Source organism: Lepidochelys olivacea (genome assembly GCF_965140295.1).
Source record: "Lepidochelys olivacea isolate rLepOli2 genome assembly, chromosome: 27".
In the NCBI taxonomy this organism is placed as follows: Eukaryota; Metazoa; Chordata; order Testudines; family Cheloniidae; genus Lepidochelys; species Lepidochelys olivacea.
The window spans coordinates 11,483,035-11,502,618 of NC_140437.1; the positions used below are offsets into that span (position 1 = coordinate 11,483,035).

At 54.2% G+C, this 19,584-nt stretch overlaps 1 protein-coding gene across 2 annotated transcripts; it reads right to left on the reverse strand.

Annotated features, from left to right (window-relative positions):
• Positions 1-771: 771 nt before the first annotated feature.
• Positions 772-13,000, reverse strand: HROB (homologous recombination factor with OB-fold). 2 transcript variants are annotated; one of them, XM_084615710.1, is made up of 10 exons: positions 12,777-13,000; positions 12,086-12,136; positions 9,868-11,160; positions 8,605-8,688; positions 6,677-6,817; positions 3,874-3,982; positions 2,930-3,015; positions 2,154-2,312; positions 1,680-1,905; positions 772-1,245 (listed from the first exon to the last, which is right to left on the reverse strand). In XM_084615710.1, the coding sequence occupies exons 1-10, from the start codon at positions 12,804-12,806 to the stop codon at positions 1,172-1,174; spliced, it is 2,253 nt and encodes a 750-aa protein (XP_084471836.1). In that variant the 5' UTR covers positions 12,807-13,000; the 3' UTR covers positions 772-1,171. The 2 variants fall into 2 exon arrangements, with proteins under 2 accessions (XP_084471836.1, XP_084471837.1); XM_084615711.1 differs by lacking the exon at positions 1,680-1,905.
• Positions 13,001-19,584: the final 6,584 nt, after the last annotated feature.

The following is a 19,584-nucleotide window of genomic DNA, read 5'->3' on the forward strand; positions in this document are numbered from 1 at the left end:
TCCCTGTTGCGTGGCCTTCTCTTCATGGCTGCTGGCACTGAATCATGCCAGCCCTGGGCTGCTTTTAACAGGTCTTTGATTTGATTTTTAAAAAAAAAAAAAACAAAAAAACACAACCCGACAGCATCCCCTTAAGACCAGGGCCTGGGAAGAGGTCACAGAAGAAGAACAGAACGGTCAGATCAGCAGGGTGCCAGGAAGAGAGGGGAGCAGAGGTTAAAAGCTTGGCCTTGGCACTCAGGACATGGGCCGAGTGACGCGGTCACTATCTCAAGCACGGCACAGGGATTCCGGCAGGCCTGGCTGCCATCCCAATGCCCAGTGGAGAACGACGCTCACACAGGTGCATCTGATAAAAGCCTTTGTCTGTGGGAAGCAGTGGACTCAATCCTGGAGCTCCTTTGCTTCTCAGTGCTGGGAGTTGCAGTTGCTCAACAGCAGGGAGGATCCAGCTTCAATATCAAGAACTCCGTTGTCCTCATCTGCAGCTCCAGTCCTGTTATGGGCTGGATCACGCAGTCCTTGCACGTGTCTTTCCCCAGTGAGGTCAATGGACAGGTTGCAGGAGCATGGCCTGGGATTCCTTCACTCCCAGAAGGAACCCAGCCAGCTTCAGTTAATGCTTTAAAGAAGACATGCTCCAGTTAACAGAAGCCTCCAATGCTCCCCCCACAGCACCATGCTCTCCTGGCTAGGAGACAGGCTGGCTTTGCATAAAACCAAAGGGGTGGAAAGCAGGACAGCGGAAGGAAGAGCATCACACGTGAAAGGTACCGAACACCCATTTAATGCAGGAATCAGATACAAGCAGGGAAAGCTGTCACTTGCGGGTCGTGATCAGTCAAGGGCACCAAGCAAAGAGTGCCAGGGTGCTGGTGGAAGAGCCCAGAGGTAGCAAGGCAGGAATCATTTCACGTCAGGGCTGCCAGCGTCGTCCCTGTTCGGTTCGGGAGTCCCAGACTATCCGTCAGCACGGTCCTGTCGTCACAGCTCCCAGACGCACAACAAACTTACCATTCATAAATGTATACAGGATACTTAAGGCACACGAGTCACCTTGCTGTTCAGAGTCCTTGCTCTGCCAGGATTCAGCCCACATTCTGCCACTGGCTGAGTGACCATCCAGCTCCGTGGTGGCTGGGGGATCTTCATGTCATCGCTCTAGAGGGGGTCACTGGCTGCTCTCCATGGCAGAAGCAGAAAAGAAGTCCTCTGGCAGCTGTCCTAGGAGCCCATCCAGGTCGTCTGCACAGACAGAAGAAGAGGGGCTCAAGTCCATTTCTTCCTCCACTTCTTAAAGTTTCCCATTTCATCCCCAGGGGCATCCAGTCCCTGTCACTGGGGGATTAACCCTTTCACCCCAGGAGTTACACTTCCCAATGTATGGGCCCACTTCTATGAAAGATTAAACACATTTGGGAAAGGGAAAAATAAAAGACGACATTAGGGGAAAGAGCCATCGTGTCTTCCACTTTCTCCTGGGATTTCCTACAGATGGCAGCCATGGCCCTCGTGTGATGGCACCAGTGGAAGGCGTCTGGCCTCGTTGGTGGGTGGGCCAGATTCGAGTGCCCGGCCCCCGCCACTGGAACCATGTTTTCAGGAGAGCTCAGCTTCCACCACAAGCGGAGCTCTTTGGGGAACCTGGCCCATAACATCTGCAGCAAAATCTGCCTTACCCATGTCACAGGCTTCAGCCCCCAGGGGCTCCTCTTGGGAAGGTCTGTTTGAGCCCGATGTGCCGTCTCCATGCCTCCCCAGGCATGGCAATAACCCTCCAAGCGATGGGTTTGTACGCCAGCTGCTGTTTCCATCCCTCCTGGAACTCCCTGTGCTCCTGGGGTTGGAAGCCCCCCCGGAGAGATTTTCTGGGGAGTCCTGCTGGAATTCAGCCGGACTATGGACCTACAAAAAGCCAGACACAAGTGAGATGCTCTGGGCTTTCCCTTTGTTAGCTCTCAGTGTCAGACCCTCATTTCCTGAGGTCTCCCATGTCAGTACATATTCCCCTGCGGAATCTCCTTAGTTCCCCAGCTACCTTCCAAATACGCCCCTGCAAGGACTGGACATTGGTTCCTCTCGGAGTCCAACACACACAGGAAACGCCCCCACCTGCCATCCAGCACAGCTCTCTGCTCTGCGTTGAATCGTACCTCTGAGGACACTGGTACTGTCCCGTCTCCCATCTCCCCATGCTCCTGCGACGGCTGCAGGGGGCTCCCGTCCCCGGACTCTGGCAGGTAAATCTTCACCAGGTTGTTGGGGGTCACATTGAGGTAGTGATTGCGGTGGGACGGGGAGAACACCCCCACCTGCAACCAGAGGGAAAGGCTATTCGCCTGGACCTAGAGTTCTCTGGCCTCTGCCTGTTCCCAGCAGTGCTCCCCACGAGAGGGAATGGGCAGATGCCATTGGAAGAAGAATCAGCACCTCCATCGTGCTTCGCAGTCTTCACCAGCCTCTGACAGATGATTGGCAGTGCTGGAGACCAATGGCCCAAACCCTAAACTGGGGCGGCGTGGGATAGATTAATAGGCTTCCCCACCCTCTTGGGGCAGCCAGGTGAGTTCAGACTCTATGGCCCGTTCAGTCACTGGCCTCTGAGGACAGCCAGCTACCTGGGGGGGGGACGACAATCTGTGCCAACTGGTCATTGCCTACAGAAGGATTTTATTTGAAGATGAATGAGCTCTCCCTTCTTATCCCATTCATCTCAGAATGGAAGCAGTAAGAGACATCTGGAGCTGGATGCAAATCAGTGACTAGTGGCAGATGAATCTGCATGCCCCTTATTAAATCCACACACCCCAGAACTGGAGCCCTAAAAGCATCCCTGTTGCCATTGGGATCTACCTCCAGGAACAAAACATACCCACCTAAGAGTCCTTCAGTACAAAACCCTGGCCCTAATCTCCTTTGCCTCAAGTACCTGCTTTAAGAGAAGCACTGAACCGGCCTTCAGGTCACTCTGTCTCTCCTCCAGCAGCAGGCGGTGCACTGTCCCCTGCATCTCTCCTGCAGGCAGGACAGAGAACTGTCAGCAACATGGGGCAGGTACAGTCAGACCAAAGCCAAGCAGGCTGCCACAGTGCTTTGCGCCATTATGCATGGGGCAAATCTGCCTGCGAGGACGTAGCCAAGAGGGAGCGCTGACAAGCCACCTGGGACGGGGAGGGAATCAGGACAAGGGGGCAAGCTGGAGTGAAACTTATTCAATGCGCCTCATCTTGCCATTTCCATCCCAGCTTCCTGGCTCTTACAAAGGAGGAGCCCACTTGAGGACACACTGCAAGGATCAATCCTGTACTGGCCCCTGGGAGATGGGACCGAGCTGATCACGTCCATCTCCGATGAGCGATTCCTCCTCCAGGCAGCGTGGAGAGGCCTGTGAGAGTTCACAGCTAACAGGAGGCCAGAGTTAGAGAGTGGATGGCTCACTGGAACAAAGGGGAGCAGCAAGTCCCATGCTTGAGGGGCAGCAGCCGATTGCTGCAGGAGTCGGAAAGGATGCAAACCCGCCGACATACAGAATGACACAATCCTATCTCTGTGTGTGTTCTGCACCACACAGGCCACGGCTAGAGGCAGGCTACAGAGCTGATGGGCCATTGACCAGGAGAACAGGATGTGCCTCATCTGCATGGTTCAGAAGAACAGGTGAAACCCAGGGTGACGGTGGCAGAACAGACCGAGGGAGACCCCGAGGAAAGCCAGCGGGCAGGCACTAGATCTCTCTTTTTGGATGGGAAACTAGACCTTTGTACGAGGAGGACAGCCAGCTATTAGCTGTTGGTTATAGTTCCTTTGCTGGTCCACAGCCCTGCTCACCTGCCCCAGCGACCCTCACCCCGAAGGGTTCACCTCCGTCCTTACCAGTAGGATCCTTGAACACGGCGCCGGCGTCAACGCTGGTGCAGGTCAGTGACTTGATCACCACCGCCATGCTGGGGACCTTGTTCTTCGGGAGCTGCTTCAGCGCTGCCTGCATAGAGGCCAGAGAGAGAGAACCACTGCCTACGGCAACTCACTACAGCAGAAGAAGAGTCACCTTGCGCTGAAAGTCCTGAACTGGGAATTCAGGAGATCAGGGTCCAATTCCAGCATCTGCCACAGACCCCGCAACGTGGACTTGGGCAAGTTGCTTCCCTTCTCTGTACCCAAATCACGCTGCTATGACACAGGAAGAGCTTCGGGGCAGGGGCTCTCTCACTATTTGCATGGTCAACACCCAGCACAGTGGAATCCTAATCCCCACGGGCGCCGGTAGGCGCCACGAACACCGATTAGTGCAATAAATCTTCAGGGACACGGGGAATTCAGGGCTCCAGGCACGATGCTCCACTCCTGTGTGGAGTGTTCTGCCAAAAGGGTGGGCTAGGATCATGGCATCCACCCTGGGGCCCTCCTGGGCAACTGTGCTAAGAACATCGCTGCTGTTTGATCATGCAGCCTGGGTTCCAAGAGCCCCCCCAACAGAAGTGTCCGAACCACACTCATCGCTAAAAGGACACAGTCCACAGCTCTGATGTCAGCCAGGAGAGCTCCGAGGGGCTTCTCTCCCTTCCCTGCTGCTCCTCAGCCTGGGTGGCACAAAGGGAGCAGAACAGGGCAGAGAATCTGCCACATAAGTATTGATTCCAACAGGACAAGGTGGCCCTCAGGCCGAGAAGAGTGGACACTCCTGGATCAAAGCTTAGCAGCAGCCTTCAACTTCTGTGCGCCATTCTGCACTTCCCCCAGAGTGTAGGTGTACCAGTGGATGGGAGGGTAAGGTTAATATCGTCTGGTGCATGTGGCTTTTTATAAGCCAGTGTATTTGCAACGTGGCTAGCAGGTGTCTATTTGAATAATAGAGAGACTTCAATGCTCACTTCAATCGGGCGACTTTGATCCTCCAATTAATTTGATCTGGGACTAAATTATTTTCACGAGCCCCTCTCCTCTCACACGACTTCCACCTCTTACCCCACAGCTGTAAAGCAGGTAGGACTGAATAATTCAGTCATTGTCTCTAGACACTTCTCACTGCACTGTAAAGAAATGGGCCAAAAATTCTGAAGGAGGCAGCAGCGTACTGGTATGAGGGCCCACGTACAAGTGCTCCTGCTGGATACACAACAGGGGTGGCCAGCCTGGGGCTCCGGAGCCACACGCGGCTCTTCAGAAGTTACTATGGGCGGCTCCTTGTACAGGCCCCGACTCCGGGGCTGGAGCTACACGCTCCAATTTTCCCAATGTGCCGGGGGGTGCTCACTGCTCAACCCCAGCTCTGCCACAGGCCCTGCCCCCACTCTACCCCTTCCCGCCCCCTCCCCTCCTCCTGCCGTGCCCTCACTTCTCCCCCTTCAGAGCCTCCTGCATGCCACGAAACAGCTGATTGGGACTTGCGGGGAGGTGCCAGTGGGCAAGAGGCACTGGGAGCGGGTGGCGGGGGGGGGGGAGAGAAGAGCTAATGGGGGGCTGTTGACTTATTACTGTGGCTCTTTGGCAATGAACATTGGTAAATTCTGGTTCCTTAAGAATCATAGAATATCAGGGTTGGAAGGGACTTCAGGAGGTCATCTAGTCCAACCCCTTGTTCAAAGCAGGGCCAAGCCCCAATTTCTGCCCCAGATCCCTAAATGGCCCCCTCAAGGATTGAACTGACAACCCTGGCTTTAGCAGGCCAAAGCTCAAACCACTGAGTTATCCTTCTCTGGCTCAGGCTGGCTACCCCGGATATACAAGATCAAATTGCTTATTTCAATCAAAGCATTAGCAATGAACATGGGCAAAGTCAGAGGGAAGCCCAAAATCCTGTCACAGGCACTTGTGGTTAGCCAGGTGGAACACTGGGATGAGACTCAACTATCCACAGGTGCTGAGTTCTGGATGATCATTCACTAGATAGAAGCACCTGTGCCTATTTGAATGTGGTCAATCAAGTATAATCACCTGGTTATAGCAGACATCTGAGTGTATTAGGCACCACACCAGCGTATGTCTGCATGAGGATTGACTACTGTTTGTAAACTGCTCTGAAGATAAAAATGTCATGAGGGGCTGCCCATATAAAAAAGTATTTTGTGCATGAGCCTTTAACAACCATTTTTAAGACACTTGTTTGTGCAGGGAGATGATAATTCCCATGGGTCACTGCATCTTAGTCCTGGGACAACGGGATAGTGTTTTATCCTGGGATCCCATGCCCTGCAGATGACAGGTCCTAGCTCCCTGGGACAGCAACAGGGACACTACCGTGGCTGTGAAAATGGGGCTACTGAACATGCCTTTAACTGAACGACGGCTAAACTGAAGCCAGATTAGCTTTGCGCTCCCGTGGTCAAGGCGTGCGGGCCAGCAGGGTTCTCAACTCAAGCTGCATAGCTGTTTCACAGAACAGCACCAGCAGTTACTAGTGTCCTGGTGACAACTTGGAAACTGCCAGCTAACTGCTGCTTCAGACAAGTTAGATCAGGCACATCTGCCCTACGGAGAGGAGGCTGTTGCAGGCCTCCGTGAAGGTAGCAGATGCTGGACCCAGTTCTGTCTCATTGGATCTGCACAGCACGGCAGGGGAAGCCGAAACTATCCGGTGGTTAGAGAGCCTGGGCAAAAGCCCGGGGGAGATGCCAGTGCAGATTGAACTCGTCTTTCCAGGAAGCAGCCTTCACACCCAGCACCGGCCCCTCCTTACCTTCCTCAGCACCATGGCCACGCTGTATGTCCTGAGGAAACAGGAGGGGTCTCTCTCATCCAACCGCAGCTCGGTTTTCATGGCAATCCAGGGGCCTTTTCCAAAGTCCTCCTCGATTGGCTGCTGGGAACTCGGCACTTCCTGGAGTCACAGGATGGATATGGTCACTATGTTCAGAATCAACCTAGAGTTGATCTTGTACTAGCATCTCTTTGGCTAGGCAGAGACAAAGCTTTTGCTCTAAATAGAGCATTAGGGGAACGAGAGCGGACCCTCCCACCGAATTGATGCTACTCACGAGCACTATTTTGGCACGATCCTACTTTTTGATTTGGGTCAGGTTCCCAGATCTAGGCTTGGAAGGATTAGATGGTTATTGATAAATGTCGATTTCACGGAACATACACACAAGCCAACAAATTCCCCCCCCCCCCAATCAATAAATATAGAGACAGGCAAAGAGAGAGGAATGCCACTTGAGAACTACTCAGAACCCTGGGATTTCGCCTTTTGAATCAGGCTGGTTACAAATGGACTAGCAAATTAACAGATCTGATTGGCTGATGTAAGGAGATTTCTTTTGTATTTTTGACATGGGATGTTGATAACGTGTGTTAACGGCTTGTAACGCTTTAACTTTTTGAATCTCAAGGTCTAGTGTCATTAAATGACTTTGAATCCCCTCCCCAGAATTTCCCACAACTTTGAAAATTTAAATAGATAAAAATCTAAAAAATGCTTAAAAATAAACATTGCTATTTTCAGTCACATTTAAAAAAAAAGAGAGAGAGCGCGCAAATTTTGCCAACCCTACCCATATTGTACATCTGGTCTACCCTTAAATTAGGCTGACATACCTAAATTAGTCAAGGGTGTGAAAAATCCAGGTATGCTGAACCTAACCCTGACATAGATGCAGCTATATTGACAAAGGGGGCTTTCGTTGACCTAGTGCCCATCATCCAGGGAGGTGGCGTTCCTGCGCTGATGGAGAAAACTGAAACCCCTTCCGTCGGTGTAAGGCTGGATCTGAGCTACAGGATTATGCCAGCCTAGCTATGGGGCGTAGCTATGCTGCTGTAGTCTCTGGGTAGACATACCAAGAAAGACATTAGCAGCAAACCCAGTTTGCTGGCCCAACATGGCTCAAATGGTCCAATAAGCCCCACCAGGCTCATGGTTTTATTTACAGTCATTGCAGTTGAGCCTAGACACCAGCCAGCACAGTTGCTGGTGGGAGTCGGAACTGGACAAAGCACTGGACACTTCCTATGGGAACAATGAATCCTGTACCCTGCCAGGGGACAGGTGAGATGACCCATTAGTCTGTATTTTCCAATTCATTTCTAGGCTGTTTAATGGAGATGGCGCAGGCCAGAGATCCCTACTCCAACTCCACCCCTGAACTGTGAGAAAAGTTCTAATCCAGGTCTAAGCTATTTCATCTGACATTTCAGGTCCGTCTATCACTCTGGAAAGAGGCCTGGGGTGAATGGACAATGCTCTGCCCCAAGGAGAAAACAAGTGGTCCATTAGCCTCCAGCTGCAGCAAAATGCCCTTGTCACAGGGAAGATTAGCATGTCTGCTCTGAGAAGTTCCTAGCAGAACATCTGACTGCAGCAGCTGAGGAGTGCAGATCACCAAAGCCACAATGCCAAGGGACCAGTACCTGTGGACTATTTGCTGCCCAGATCCATGGACTGTTCTGAAGCTTTTGGGTATCTCTGGCTTTGCTAAGGTGTATTTCAACCAACACCTCACAGGCAAATGAGACCCTGATCAGGAGCAGCTTTTGGTACCATGCCTCATGCTGCTGTTGGATGCAGCTAGCACGGAGCAGCGACACACTTTGGGGTGCTGTGCTCAATTTTGATGCGGTTTCTGCTAGAGCTGTGTGGAGTGGGGGACAGGGAAAAAGGGGTATTACCTCTGTCCGTAGCTTCGCCAGTGCTCCATGGGCTGGAGTCTGAGGAGTGGAAATCAGGATTTCCTCCAGATTTTTCCCACCATACTTAGGGGAGAGCAGGAGAGAAAGAGAGAAGCATCTGTTACTTCCTAATCCAGCTAAGGAGCTGTACTTGTGATGTGCTCAGGACACACTCAGAGGCAATTAACACATTTTACATCTCTCATAGCAAGTCTCTGGGGCCTCAAAAACAATCCTTCAAAACATAAAGAGGTTCTGCTACAAATCTTATTTAAAGAATGACAGTTAAGGCTGGACTGGGGTCTCTGAAACTGGGGTCAAGGGAGAGGCTGTGAGCCTAGAAGTAAATAAAGCTTCCTTCCTCCACCAGTTGAGAAAGCAGCTCCAGCACCCAGCACACACAATGGGGACAGTTCTGCTGAATAAGGTGGTGCCATTTTTTTTTTTTTAAAACACACACACACTTTCCTGATGACCACCACATGTCCAATCCCAAACAAGCACAGCTCTGGGTGCAGATCCAAACAGCCCGCTCCTGCAGGGGCTATAACCCAGACATTGCCATCTCATGCTAATGCACCAGATCTGGAAAGTGAAAGTGACACAAGGCTTGAACCTATGAGAGCTCACGCTCAGCAGTGCCTCACATATCAAATATAAGCAAAAACTCTCTATGCTTCAGTGATGCCGGGGTAAGATACAATCACCCAGCAATCACCTCTTTCACCCCTATTGATCTACTCACAGGTCATATTTACAGCAGTATAACCCCCTTTATACTGACCCTGATTAATCACAGTAAGATAGCGGCCTGCAATGCAGTGTTCCTATCCCCAGTGTTGTCCAGAGGTTTCAACTGCCCCAGAAATATTCTAAATGTCGGGGATTCCTAGGGCATGAATTGTTATATCTAGATACTACCACCCAGATCCTCAAAGGTATTTAGGCAGCTAACACCCACTGAAATTGAGGGAAGTACCTAAATACCTCTCAGGATCTGGGCCTACATAGCTATGTAGCTGACTCTCTGATCACCATGAAGATGGGAGGCTGTAGGTAATGCTCCCCATGACCCCACGTGCAGAAGGAAATCTAGGGAAGCAACAGCCATGCCTTGCTTGCTCTGGGGCCAGTGGAGAGTGGGTGCAGCGTGTGGATCACACCTGAAAGGCAACACACTGATTAGTTCAATCCCTTGGTGTCCCTGTTTGAGTGGCCGTTTCCCACTGAGATTTCAGCCATCTCCTCTGCAACGTGTCCTACCTGATGAGGCAGGATCCCTGCAGGTCCTGGGAAGCGGCGAGATTTCACCTGTGAAGGGGTCCAGCCAGAAGCCCTGGGAGTCTTGTTGGCTGCCGTGACCAGCTGTACAAGGTGATTGGTGACCACCGGAGTCTGCAGGCTCCCAGCAGCAGCAGAGCCAGAGGAGGGAGCTCTTGGGGTGGAAGTCGGTGACTCCACACAAGTCATCAAGGACCGTGGTCCTGTGGGGAGCCTAAGAGGTGGCCGCCAACTGCTGCCGGGCCCTCTGGGTGTGGAACAGCCCTGACTGGGCATCTGTGGTGCTGGTGGCCTTGGATTGCCACTCCCAAGGCCACTTGGATTGCCACTCCCCGGGGAGTGGAGGCTTGGAGCCTTTACTGGAGCCACTGAAGGGCTGCTTGCTGCGGTTCCAGGCTGACCCCCAGATGCCTGAAAAGGCCTCAAAGTGTGACACCTGGGAGCGGAGATGGTGCCACAAGACACGCCTGCAGCTGTGCTGCCTTGTGGGACTGCATTCACCAGGGAGCTAGCCGGAGCTACCAGGCTAGACTGAGAGAAGCAAGAACCTGCCGTGCTCGGCCTCAGCTTCAGCGCAGGATCCTCCTGCTGGAATGGGGACAGATTCTGCATCCTGTCTGCCCCCCTCGAGATGGCTCGAGTCCCCTCGTGCGGCAGAGAGACTGAGCCACCAGGGCTAGGAGTTACCACTGGATCTCCCACCCGAAGCTTTTTGAAGGCTGTCCCTCCATGGCTGCTCTCGTCCCTCCTACACACCTGAGGGGGCATCCCCTTCGCAGCCACGGCAGGCCCAGGACCTGGCTGCACGCAGGCTGCCAAGAACAGGTCATTTTCAAATTCATCATCACGGGGAGCAAGGGGGGGAGGCTGTCGGCTCACAAACTTAAACCCTGCTGCCGAGCTTAGTGTGCAGTCCCTCGTGCGGTTTGAAGTGCGCAGGGCGGGTGCCGCCAATGTGGGGGCTGCCTTGAGAGCCTTGAAGCCCACAGCTGGAGGTTCCACAGTCTGATCGTTCACCACCGTCCGAGGCCTCAAGCCAGGTGTTTTGCTGGAGGGGCAATCAGCCCCAACTCTCAGTTTGGGAAGGTTCTGCGGCCCAAAGACTGGGGACAGCATGCTGGTACTGGGAAGAGCAGGAAGTGGGGACTCGTGAGCGGGTGCCAGGAAAGTGCCAGGGTCTCTGGGACCAGAAGAAAAGGGCCTCAAGCATCTTGAGTTCACAGGGACCAAATCTGAGAACTGGTTCTCCGCATCCTCCACGGCCGACAGAAAATCCTGCAAAAGCAGACAAGGCACTACAAAGATCAAGCTTTCTTTACATGGGATGCGCCAGTGACTCAGTTAACCTGGCCCTTTAACTTAAAAACCCAGTAGAGGTACAAAGGTCCTAAGATCAGAGACTTGCTATTGTCAGCCCTGGACCAGACCGTAAAGCACGGCTGGACACAAGGACCTGACACAGCGCAGAGACAATGGCAGTTATCGGGTCCATAGTTTGCAGGCCTTTTCTCTCTTGCTAGATACATGTACTTTACACCATTTGAGAGCTGGGAGAGACATTTTGTTAGCGTGTCCTTTGATAACTGTTGGTGTCAGCAGCAGCCAGAGTGGTTTCTTTTACTTATTTGCCGATCAAGAGTACATCACAGATTCTACACAGCCCCGTACTTCAGCTCAGGGAGGGGAGACAGGTCCCACCTAAACTACGCCTTGCAAGTGAATCCCCCCCGACTTAATTATCGGGGTGGTGTAAATAGGGACTGAGCTGAACTAAGAGAAAAGGAGTATTTGTGGCACCTTAGAGACTAACAAATTTAGGTGCCACAAATACTCCTTTTCTCTTGCGAATACAGACTAACAGCTACTCTGAAACATGAGCTGAACTAGGGGGCAAGTATCAGAGGGGTCGCCGTGTTAGTCTGGATCTGTAAAAGCAGCCAGGAGTCCTGTGGCACCTTATAGACTAACAGACGTATTGGAGCATAAGCTTTTGTGGGTGAATACCCACTTCGTCGCATGCGACGAAGGAGGCAAGATTCTCCGGGCCAGGCCCTCAGCTGGTGTAAATGGCTGTCGCTCAGTTGAGGAGCCAGCCCACCAACACCTTAGCAGCCTGCTTCACCAGCAAAGCAAGACTCCTGCTCCGCCCTCGCCTGCCAGTTCTCTCCTGGCCCACAGCAGTTCCCAAGCGTTTCCTCACCTCGTCTTCGAGCTCCCCTTCCACAGCAAACAGCTTCTGCAGCCTGCAAGCCTGGGACAGAGTGAGAGAGACAGCTGCGTTTGCAAGGACGTGCTGCCCCAGATGGCAGCCTCTCTGCCCATTTCTTATGCAACACCGGAATCGCCAGGTTTCTTTGCTTTTACTCTGGGGGTTAAGCCCAAAGGGGCCCGTGGCAGGCCAGAGACAGCTCTATTTTTCGCAAGGCAGGGGCTTGTCTCTTCCCAACCCATGGCTGAAGCAGATGTTCAGGCAAAGGAAAGACGAATGGGACTAGTCAGGCACAGTTACGCACCATGCAAGATACAGATGTATTACAGCCCTGCCAATGCCACTAGACCTCACCTGCAAGGCTCCCTGAAACAAAGCAGGGCCTTCCCCTTGGGCGGGGAGGCCCCCCCGAGGGTAACCAGCTCCGCCCCACCCCCCCAGGGCCTCCCCCGGGGGCGGGGGGCGCCCCCCCAAGGGGTAACCAGCTCCCCCCAGGGCCTCCCCCGGGGGCGGGGGGCGCCCCCCCAAGGGGTAACCAGCTCCCCCCAGGGCCTCCCCCGGGGGCGGGGGGCGCCCCCCCAAGGGGTAACCAGCTCCCCCCCACCCCCTGGCGCTCCCATGCCGGGGCGGGGGCCGGGGTGTTTGGCCGCCCTGGCCCCCCCTTGCCCGGGGGGGGCGTTACCATGGCAGCAGCGCAGAGCCCCCCCTCCATGCGCTCCGGCGCGGCAGGACGCGGGCTCGGGCGGCGGCGGCACAGCGGGGCGAGGCGCGGGTCCGGTCGGGTCCGGTCCGGGCACAGGGACCCCCACCGCGCCGGCAGCGCCCCCAGGCCCGGGGCAACCTCCCCTTTAAAGGGCGGGGCCGGGGCGGCCTGTCCGCCCGGCGGGCGCGAGTCACTCCGCCGCCTTAAAGGGGAGGTTCCGGGAGCCGGACCCGCGGCCTCCGACCGCCCGGGCCGGGGCGGGGACAGCGGCCGCCCCGCCCCCATCGCCCGGTCCGTCTGTCGGCCTGTCCAGGCGGCCGTCCTGTCCGCCCATCCGCCCCCCTTCTGTCCGTCCCCCCCATCCCCCCACCAGTCCGCCCATCCCCCCGTCCGTCTGTCCCCCCATCTGTCCGTCCATCCCCTCGTCCGTCTGTCTGCCCATCCCCCCGTCTGTCTGTCCCCCGATCTGTCCACCCCACCCCCACCAGTCTGTCTGTCCCCCATCCCCCCCAGTCCGTCTGTCCCCCCATCTGTCCACCCCCCCAGTCCGTCTGTCTCCCCATCTGTCCACCCCACTCCCTACCGGTCCGTCTGTCCCCCCATCTGTCCACCCCTGCAGTCCGTCTGTCCCCCCATCTGTCCACCCCCCCAGTCCGTCTGTCCCCCCATCTGTCCACCCCACTCGCTACCAGTCCGTCTGTCTCCCCATCTGTCCACCCCCCCAGTCCGTCTGTCTCCCCATCTGTCCACCCCACTCCCTACCAGTCCGTCTGTCCCCCCATCTGTCCACCCCCCCAGTCCGTCTGTCTCCCCATCTGTCCACCCCACTCCCTACCAGTCCGTCTGTCCCCCCATCTGTCCACCCCCCCAGTCCGTCTGTCCCCCCATCTGTCCACCCCACTCCCTACCAGTCCGTCTGTCCCCCCATCTGTCCACCCCCCCAGTCCGTCTGTCTCCCCATCTGTCCACCCCACTCCCTACCAGTCCGTCTGTCCCCCCATCTGTCCACCCCCCCAGTCTGTCTGTCCCCCCATCTGTCCACCCCACCCCCACCAGTCTGTCTGTCCCCCATCCCCCCCAGTCCGTCTGTCCCCCCATCTGTCCACCCCCCCAGTCCGTCTGTCCCCCCATCTGTCCACCCCACTCCCTACCGGTCCGTCTGTCCCCCCATCTGTCCACCCCCGCAGTCTGTCTGTCTCCCCATCTGTCCCCCCATCTATCCACCCCACCCCCACCAGTCTGTCTGTCCCCCCATCTGTCCACCCCACCCCCACCAGTCTGTCTGTCTGTCCATCCCCCCCACCAGTCCATCTGTCCACCCATCTATCCATCTGTCCACCCCCTCCCACCAGTCAGTCTATTCACCCATCTACCTGTCCACCCACCCGTCCGTCCATCCACCTGGCGTGCTGGAACAGTTTGTACAGTGGGGGGTGCTGACAGCCATTGAACCAAACAGGTTTCAGAGGAGCAGCCGTGTTAGTCTGGATTCGCAAAAAGAACAGGAGGACTTGTGGCACCTTAGAGACGAACCAATTTATTTGAGCATGAGCTTTCGTGAGCTACAGCTCCCTTCATCGGATGCATACCGTGGAAACTGTAAGGTGCCACAAGTACTCCTTTTCTTTGATCCAAACTGTAAACTCTGAATATGATGGAACCCACTTCAAGCCAGGGGGCGCAGCGACCCCCCCCCCGCCCAGTTCCAGCACCTATGCCCATCTGCCCATCCTCCCATCAGTCGCTCTGGCCATCCACCCCCTCCATGCAGATGTGCATCTGGCCATCCACTTGCATATGTCTCTCTGCCCTACCCCTGCCCTCTCCATGCCTATGCGCAGCTGTCCATCCCCCAGCTTGTCTATGTGCGTCTCTGCATCCCCCAGCCTGTCCACCCCACCCCCCACCAGTCTGTCTGTCCGTCCATCCCCCCCAGTCTGTCTGTCCCCCCATCTGTCTGTCTGTGCGTCTGTCCCTCCACCTCCTCATCCATCTGCCCGTCTACTCATCCCTCTGTCCTGTTAGCAAACCAGAGGGCCGCTTGTGAAGTTCTACAGTGCAGCCCAAGAGCTGCTGCCTTATAATTATAGGGGGGCAGGAGCTCTGCTCTGCTTGAAGCTGGTCTCAGCCTTCTGATTTTTCCCCAAGTGCTCTAACATCCACCTGCATCCCAGCGTCTCCGTTGCGACGCTGCTGGCCTCCAGACTTACAAAAGAGCTCGGCGTCTGCCGAGCAGGGAATATCCAGCCACTTATTTTAGTGCCTCACGGGGGGCTGAGCACTCTGGAACATCTGGCCTGGTTGGCAGGGGGGCTGGAAAAGCACCAACTCTACCCTAGAGCCTGGGTCTCTGTCGGCGAGTGGAGCCCCCACGCCCCAGCACCTGGGGAATTTTCCTTGGGTCCGTCCCACGCTCCAGAATGGAAAACTTCACTTTTGTCCAGCAGCAGACGGGGAGGTGTCGTCCCACGACGGGGATATTGACAGCAGGGCCTGGAATCCTCGCGTGGTTGGATGTTTAGTTTTCAGTTCTGCCTCGTTCTGTTCTTGATAGGCCGTACTGGGGGGGGAGATGCGTTCTTCCTCCATGCGGCACTGAATCTTTGCTTTCCAGCTGTGACCGGAGTAGGGGAGTGGGGAGTCTATAAATAGCTGTCCAGAAATAGCAGCGGTCTAGGCTCCAGTGAGCCAGATCAGCCACTAGAGGAGGACTCATTCAAGGCAATGGGGAACAGGTCTGCTGGTGGGGGAAGTCCCCCACGGGAGTAGCAAGTTGTAAACTGAATTCTACGGAATGCATCCGATGAAGTGAGCTGTAGCTCACGAAAGCTCACGCTCAAATAAATGGGTTAGTCTCTAAGGGGCCACAAGTCCTCCTGTTCTTTTTGCAAGTTGTAAACTGTAGCTCACTGCAGCAGGGAAGTGGACACATCTGCTGCTAAGAAGGTGCCGTTTGGCTCCACGCTTTATTTCTTCAGGGAGTTCAAAAGACAAATAGTGGTTTCGCTGTTTAGTGGCCAGGTCTTTTGGGGACTTCACCTTTTGGGGGAATCCCCCTTCCTGTTGGAGAGGCACTGTGGTCTAGTGGCTAGGCGACTGGGCTCTGGAGACTGGGGTTCCATTGCTGGTTCTGCCATTGGCCGTCTGGGTGCTCTAGAGCAAGTCACTTCCCTGTCTGGGCCTCAGTTTTCTCCATCTGTACAATGGGGATAATGATACTGACAGGCCTGGACTAACCAATGTGTGCTTGCACATAGGCCCCTGCCCACCTGGAGGGGGAAAGAAAACCCCAAACTGAATGGTGCTACAACCCTATGCAATGCTGCTTGCTCAAATTTGGCCTGGCTGTCTGCCCTCCATCATGATGGAGAGATGACTGGGCCAAACTTGAGTGAGTGGTGCTCCAGCCGGGCGCTTGGCCCTCCTACTTCCACCAGGACTACCAAATCATCAGATGGCTGGATGCACCCTCCCCCCACCCGCTTGAGAACCTCCGTTCTGGGAGGTAGCTGTGCCTAGGACACCTTCTCTGTCTCGTTTAAGGAAGGAGGGGCAGCAAATTTCCATTGTGAACAGGGCCCCAAAATTCTTTAATCTGGCCCTCCTTTGTAAAGGGCTTTGAATCTAAAGATGGAAAAAGCTTTATAAGAGCTGAGTGCTATAATTATGTATCATTATTTATATTGTAATAGCACCTAGAGGCCAGGACCCTGTTGTGCTGGGCGCTGTACAAACACAACAAAGAAATGGTCCCTGCCCTGGAGAACGTACCGTCTAAGACCATAGACAATGGGTGGCTCCTACAAGCAGGAACTCTCTTCCTATGCCTCTGCACCTCACTGTGCCCCACGGGCCCTGATCTTGGCCAGGGCCTCCAACCATGAGTGCAATTCAGATAATGATTATGCAGACTCTTCTTGGTCATGGTCCCTTGCATCACTGGTTCTTCTAGGAGGCTAACGTCATGGGGATTGTCTTTTGGCCAGACTCTTCCAAGCAGCAGGTCATTTCCCTTTCAGGGATTGACCTGTAAACATCTGTCACCCTCTCTCTGCCAGGCATGCCCGCAGTCACAGCCCCTCCAAGATGAACTGGGGCATCCTAATGCAGACAACAAGGAAAAAAGGGGGCTTGGAACAGGGTGGCCTGCCTCCCTGAAGGGCAGGGGCCCTGCTAGCCCTGTTCACTCATCTGATGCAGCTGAGAAGGGGACAGGTGTTCCATACAAAGAGCTGCAAGAAGCTGCAAGTTCCCGGGGAGAAGCCCTGAGAGCCTTGGCAGAGTTAGAAAGCCTCAGCTGGAAGTTTGGTTTATCCTTTGGGAGATTGTGGTGGGTTGGCCAATAACTGGTGCCCAGTTATTATGGGTGTGGTTGATAATCCCCCAGGCTGGTGAGGATGAGGAAGGTTTCTACTCCCCACATGCTGAGGAGGGAGTTGAGTTTTCAACCATTGCTGAGATCACCATCAAAGGTAGCCGGGAGCGTGGTCACTTGACCACTGGGAAGTGGACTGAGATCCCCCCACTTGGTCCAGTTAAGATGCTGAAGAGCTATTGACTAGTAATGACAGGCAATCACTAACCTGGGCTGGATTTGAACCACTGCGCTAAGGGCGAACGGCGCCAGTTCCCTTTCTGAGATACCTACCCCACTTTGTGTAGCTTGTGGGTCTGGTGCTCTGGTCCCTCGCTCCTTGTGTTGTCATTTATACCAGTGCAAAGGGCGTGTCAAATGCTGCAAGGCAGCCATGTTTTACGCTTGCTTTGCATTATTGTAAATTGCTGCCCAAGGCGCAGGGCAGTGGAATGTCAGGCCCAGCTTCATTGTGCTCAGGGTGCTGGGTAGGATCTCAGCTAAGATGCACGGTCACATTCAGTCTAGAGATGGACAGAAAGCGTCGGATTCCCTGGGCCTCAGGCCCTCTTCTGCATCATCCAGGACCCACAGTTCTCAGTTGCTGGTTCCTGGACTGGCACATGGAGGCTCTGATCCAATTCTCAGTGAAGTTGATTTGAGTCTCTCCATTGACTTTCATAAGCACTGGATTGGGCCTCATGCTGCAGGCTTTGGTGACAGGTACCCTGGACTCTCCCTGGTTACGTTTGGTCCTGATTCAGCAAAGCATCTCAGCACGTGCTTGACTCAAGCATGTGCCTATGGTCTGGTCTGCCCACAGAAATTACACTAGGTTAATTCAATCGGCTTCTAAATCTATTGAATTAAATTGGTGAGACCTGCTTGTGTGGCCTCTCTGAAATCAGTTTAAGAGGGGTTACATCAGGGTAGATTCATTCAATAACAAACCAGTTTTGCTGATAAGCTAAACCAGTATAAGTTGTCCCAGTATAAATTATAAACCGGGGGGTTGTAAGGGAGGTTGTAGGGGGTTGCACCTGTTTGACTAAATCAGTATTTAAACTGATGCAACTTATCTGTGTGCAGGAGTAAAATTTTCAAAAATGCCTAAGTGCGTTAGGAGCCTACACCCCATTTTTAAAGGTGACTTCAGCTCCTACGGCCCAGATCCTAGAAAATATTTAGGTGCCTTTGAGGATCTGGGCCTACGTGCCTAGAGGATGTATTTTCAAAGGTATTTAGAGGCCTAAAGATGCAGATAGGTACCTAGTGGGATTTTTGCAAGTGCCTAAGCAAGTTAGGTGCCTAACTCCCTTTGGTTTCAATGGGATTGTGGCTCCTAACCTGCTTTTGAAGATGCAACTATGTGTTTCTCTCCATCTTTAGGTGCCTAAATACCTCTGAAAATCTGGCACTAAGTCAGTGCTCAGGGCATGACGTAGCTATCTCAATCTAACTTTGAAGTGTAGACCAGGCATATGACACCCATTGCCGCCCACTGAAGTTAGCAGAGCTGAGGGGCCACGGCTGAAGCCAATGCTGGTGCTGTCGGCACCACTGGGAGGGGTCGTTTGCATGGACCTTAATGAACGGGGAGGCAGCGGGGGCCGGGGCTGGGCTGGTGAGGCTGACGGCTTGTCAGAAAATGTGGCAAACTGACGTTAATAAACAAGCTATCGCAAGCAGCCAGCCGGGCTTGGAGGAAACTCATTGCTTTTGCTGTTTGCTAAAGAAAAGACATTCGTAAAACAGGTTAGTCACAGATCTTTAAAAGGCAGCAACTGCTCCCGCCAACTGCAGCCTGCCACGCGGAGTTAAATATCAAAGGGAATTCAGGAATACTTCGCACTTTCTTTCCTCCCCCCCACTTTAGTTTTTTATTGAAGTCGTGTTCGTGGATCATATAAAATTGGAGCTAACAATATGCCCATTCAGCCCACAGCCAAGGCCCATTCAGTGTGTGCCGTTTTTTTTCTCGTAACACCCCGCCAGTCTGTGTTTTACTAAGGGAGCTTGAATACGAAAAAGCAGCACATGCCTAGGTCCAGATTGCGCTATTAGGCTCAGGCCCGAGGATGGGGCTGCCCTATCCCGGGAGCCCCCCCGGGAAGGAATAGTACCTTTCCTCCCAGAGCTCTGCATTGCAAGAGGGAATGGATAGAAGGAGAGATCTTCATTGCATCTCTTTGCAGGATACAGCACAGGGCGCTTGCCACACCTGGGTGTGGTTCCCTGCCCACGGGGGGGTCTGGCTCCACTCCCAGAGTCAAGCAAAGGCTGCCACATGTGGAAGAATTGGGGGCGGTGGCCTGGCAGGGCCACTTTCGGGAGGGACTCCAGCCTGCGGGAATTCAGTGACGAAACAGCGACTTGTAACCCAGGCCGAAGCATCTTGCACTGATGTGGTGCATTAGGGGTGAGGGGGTCAAA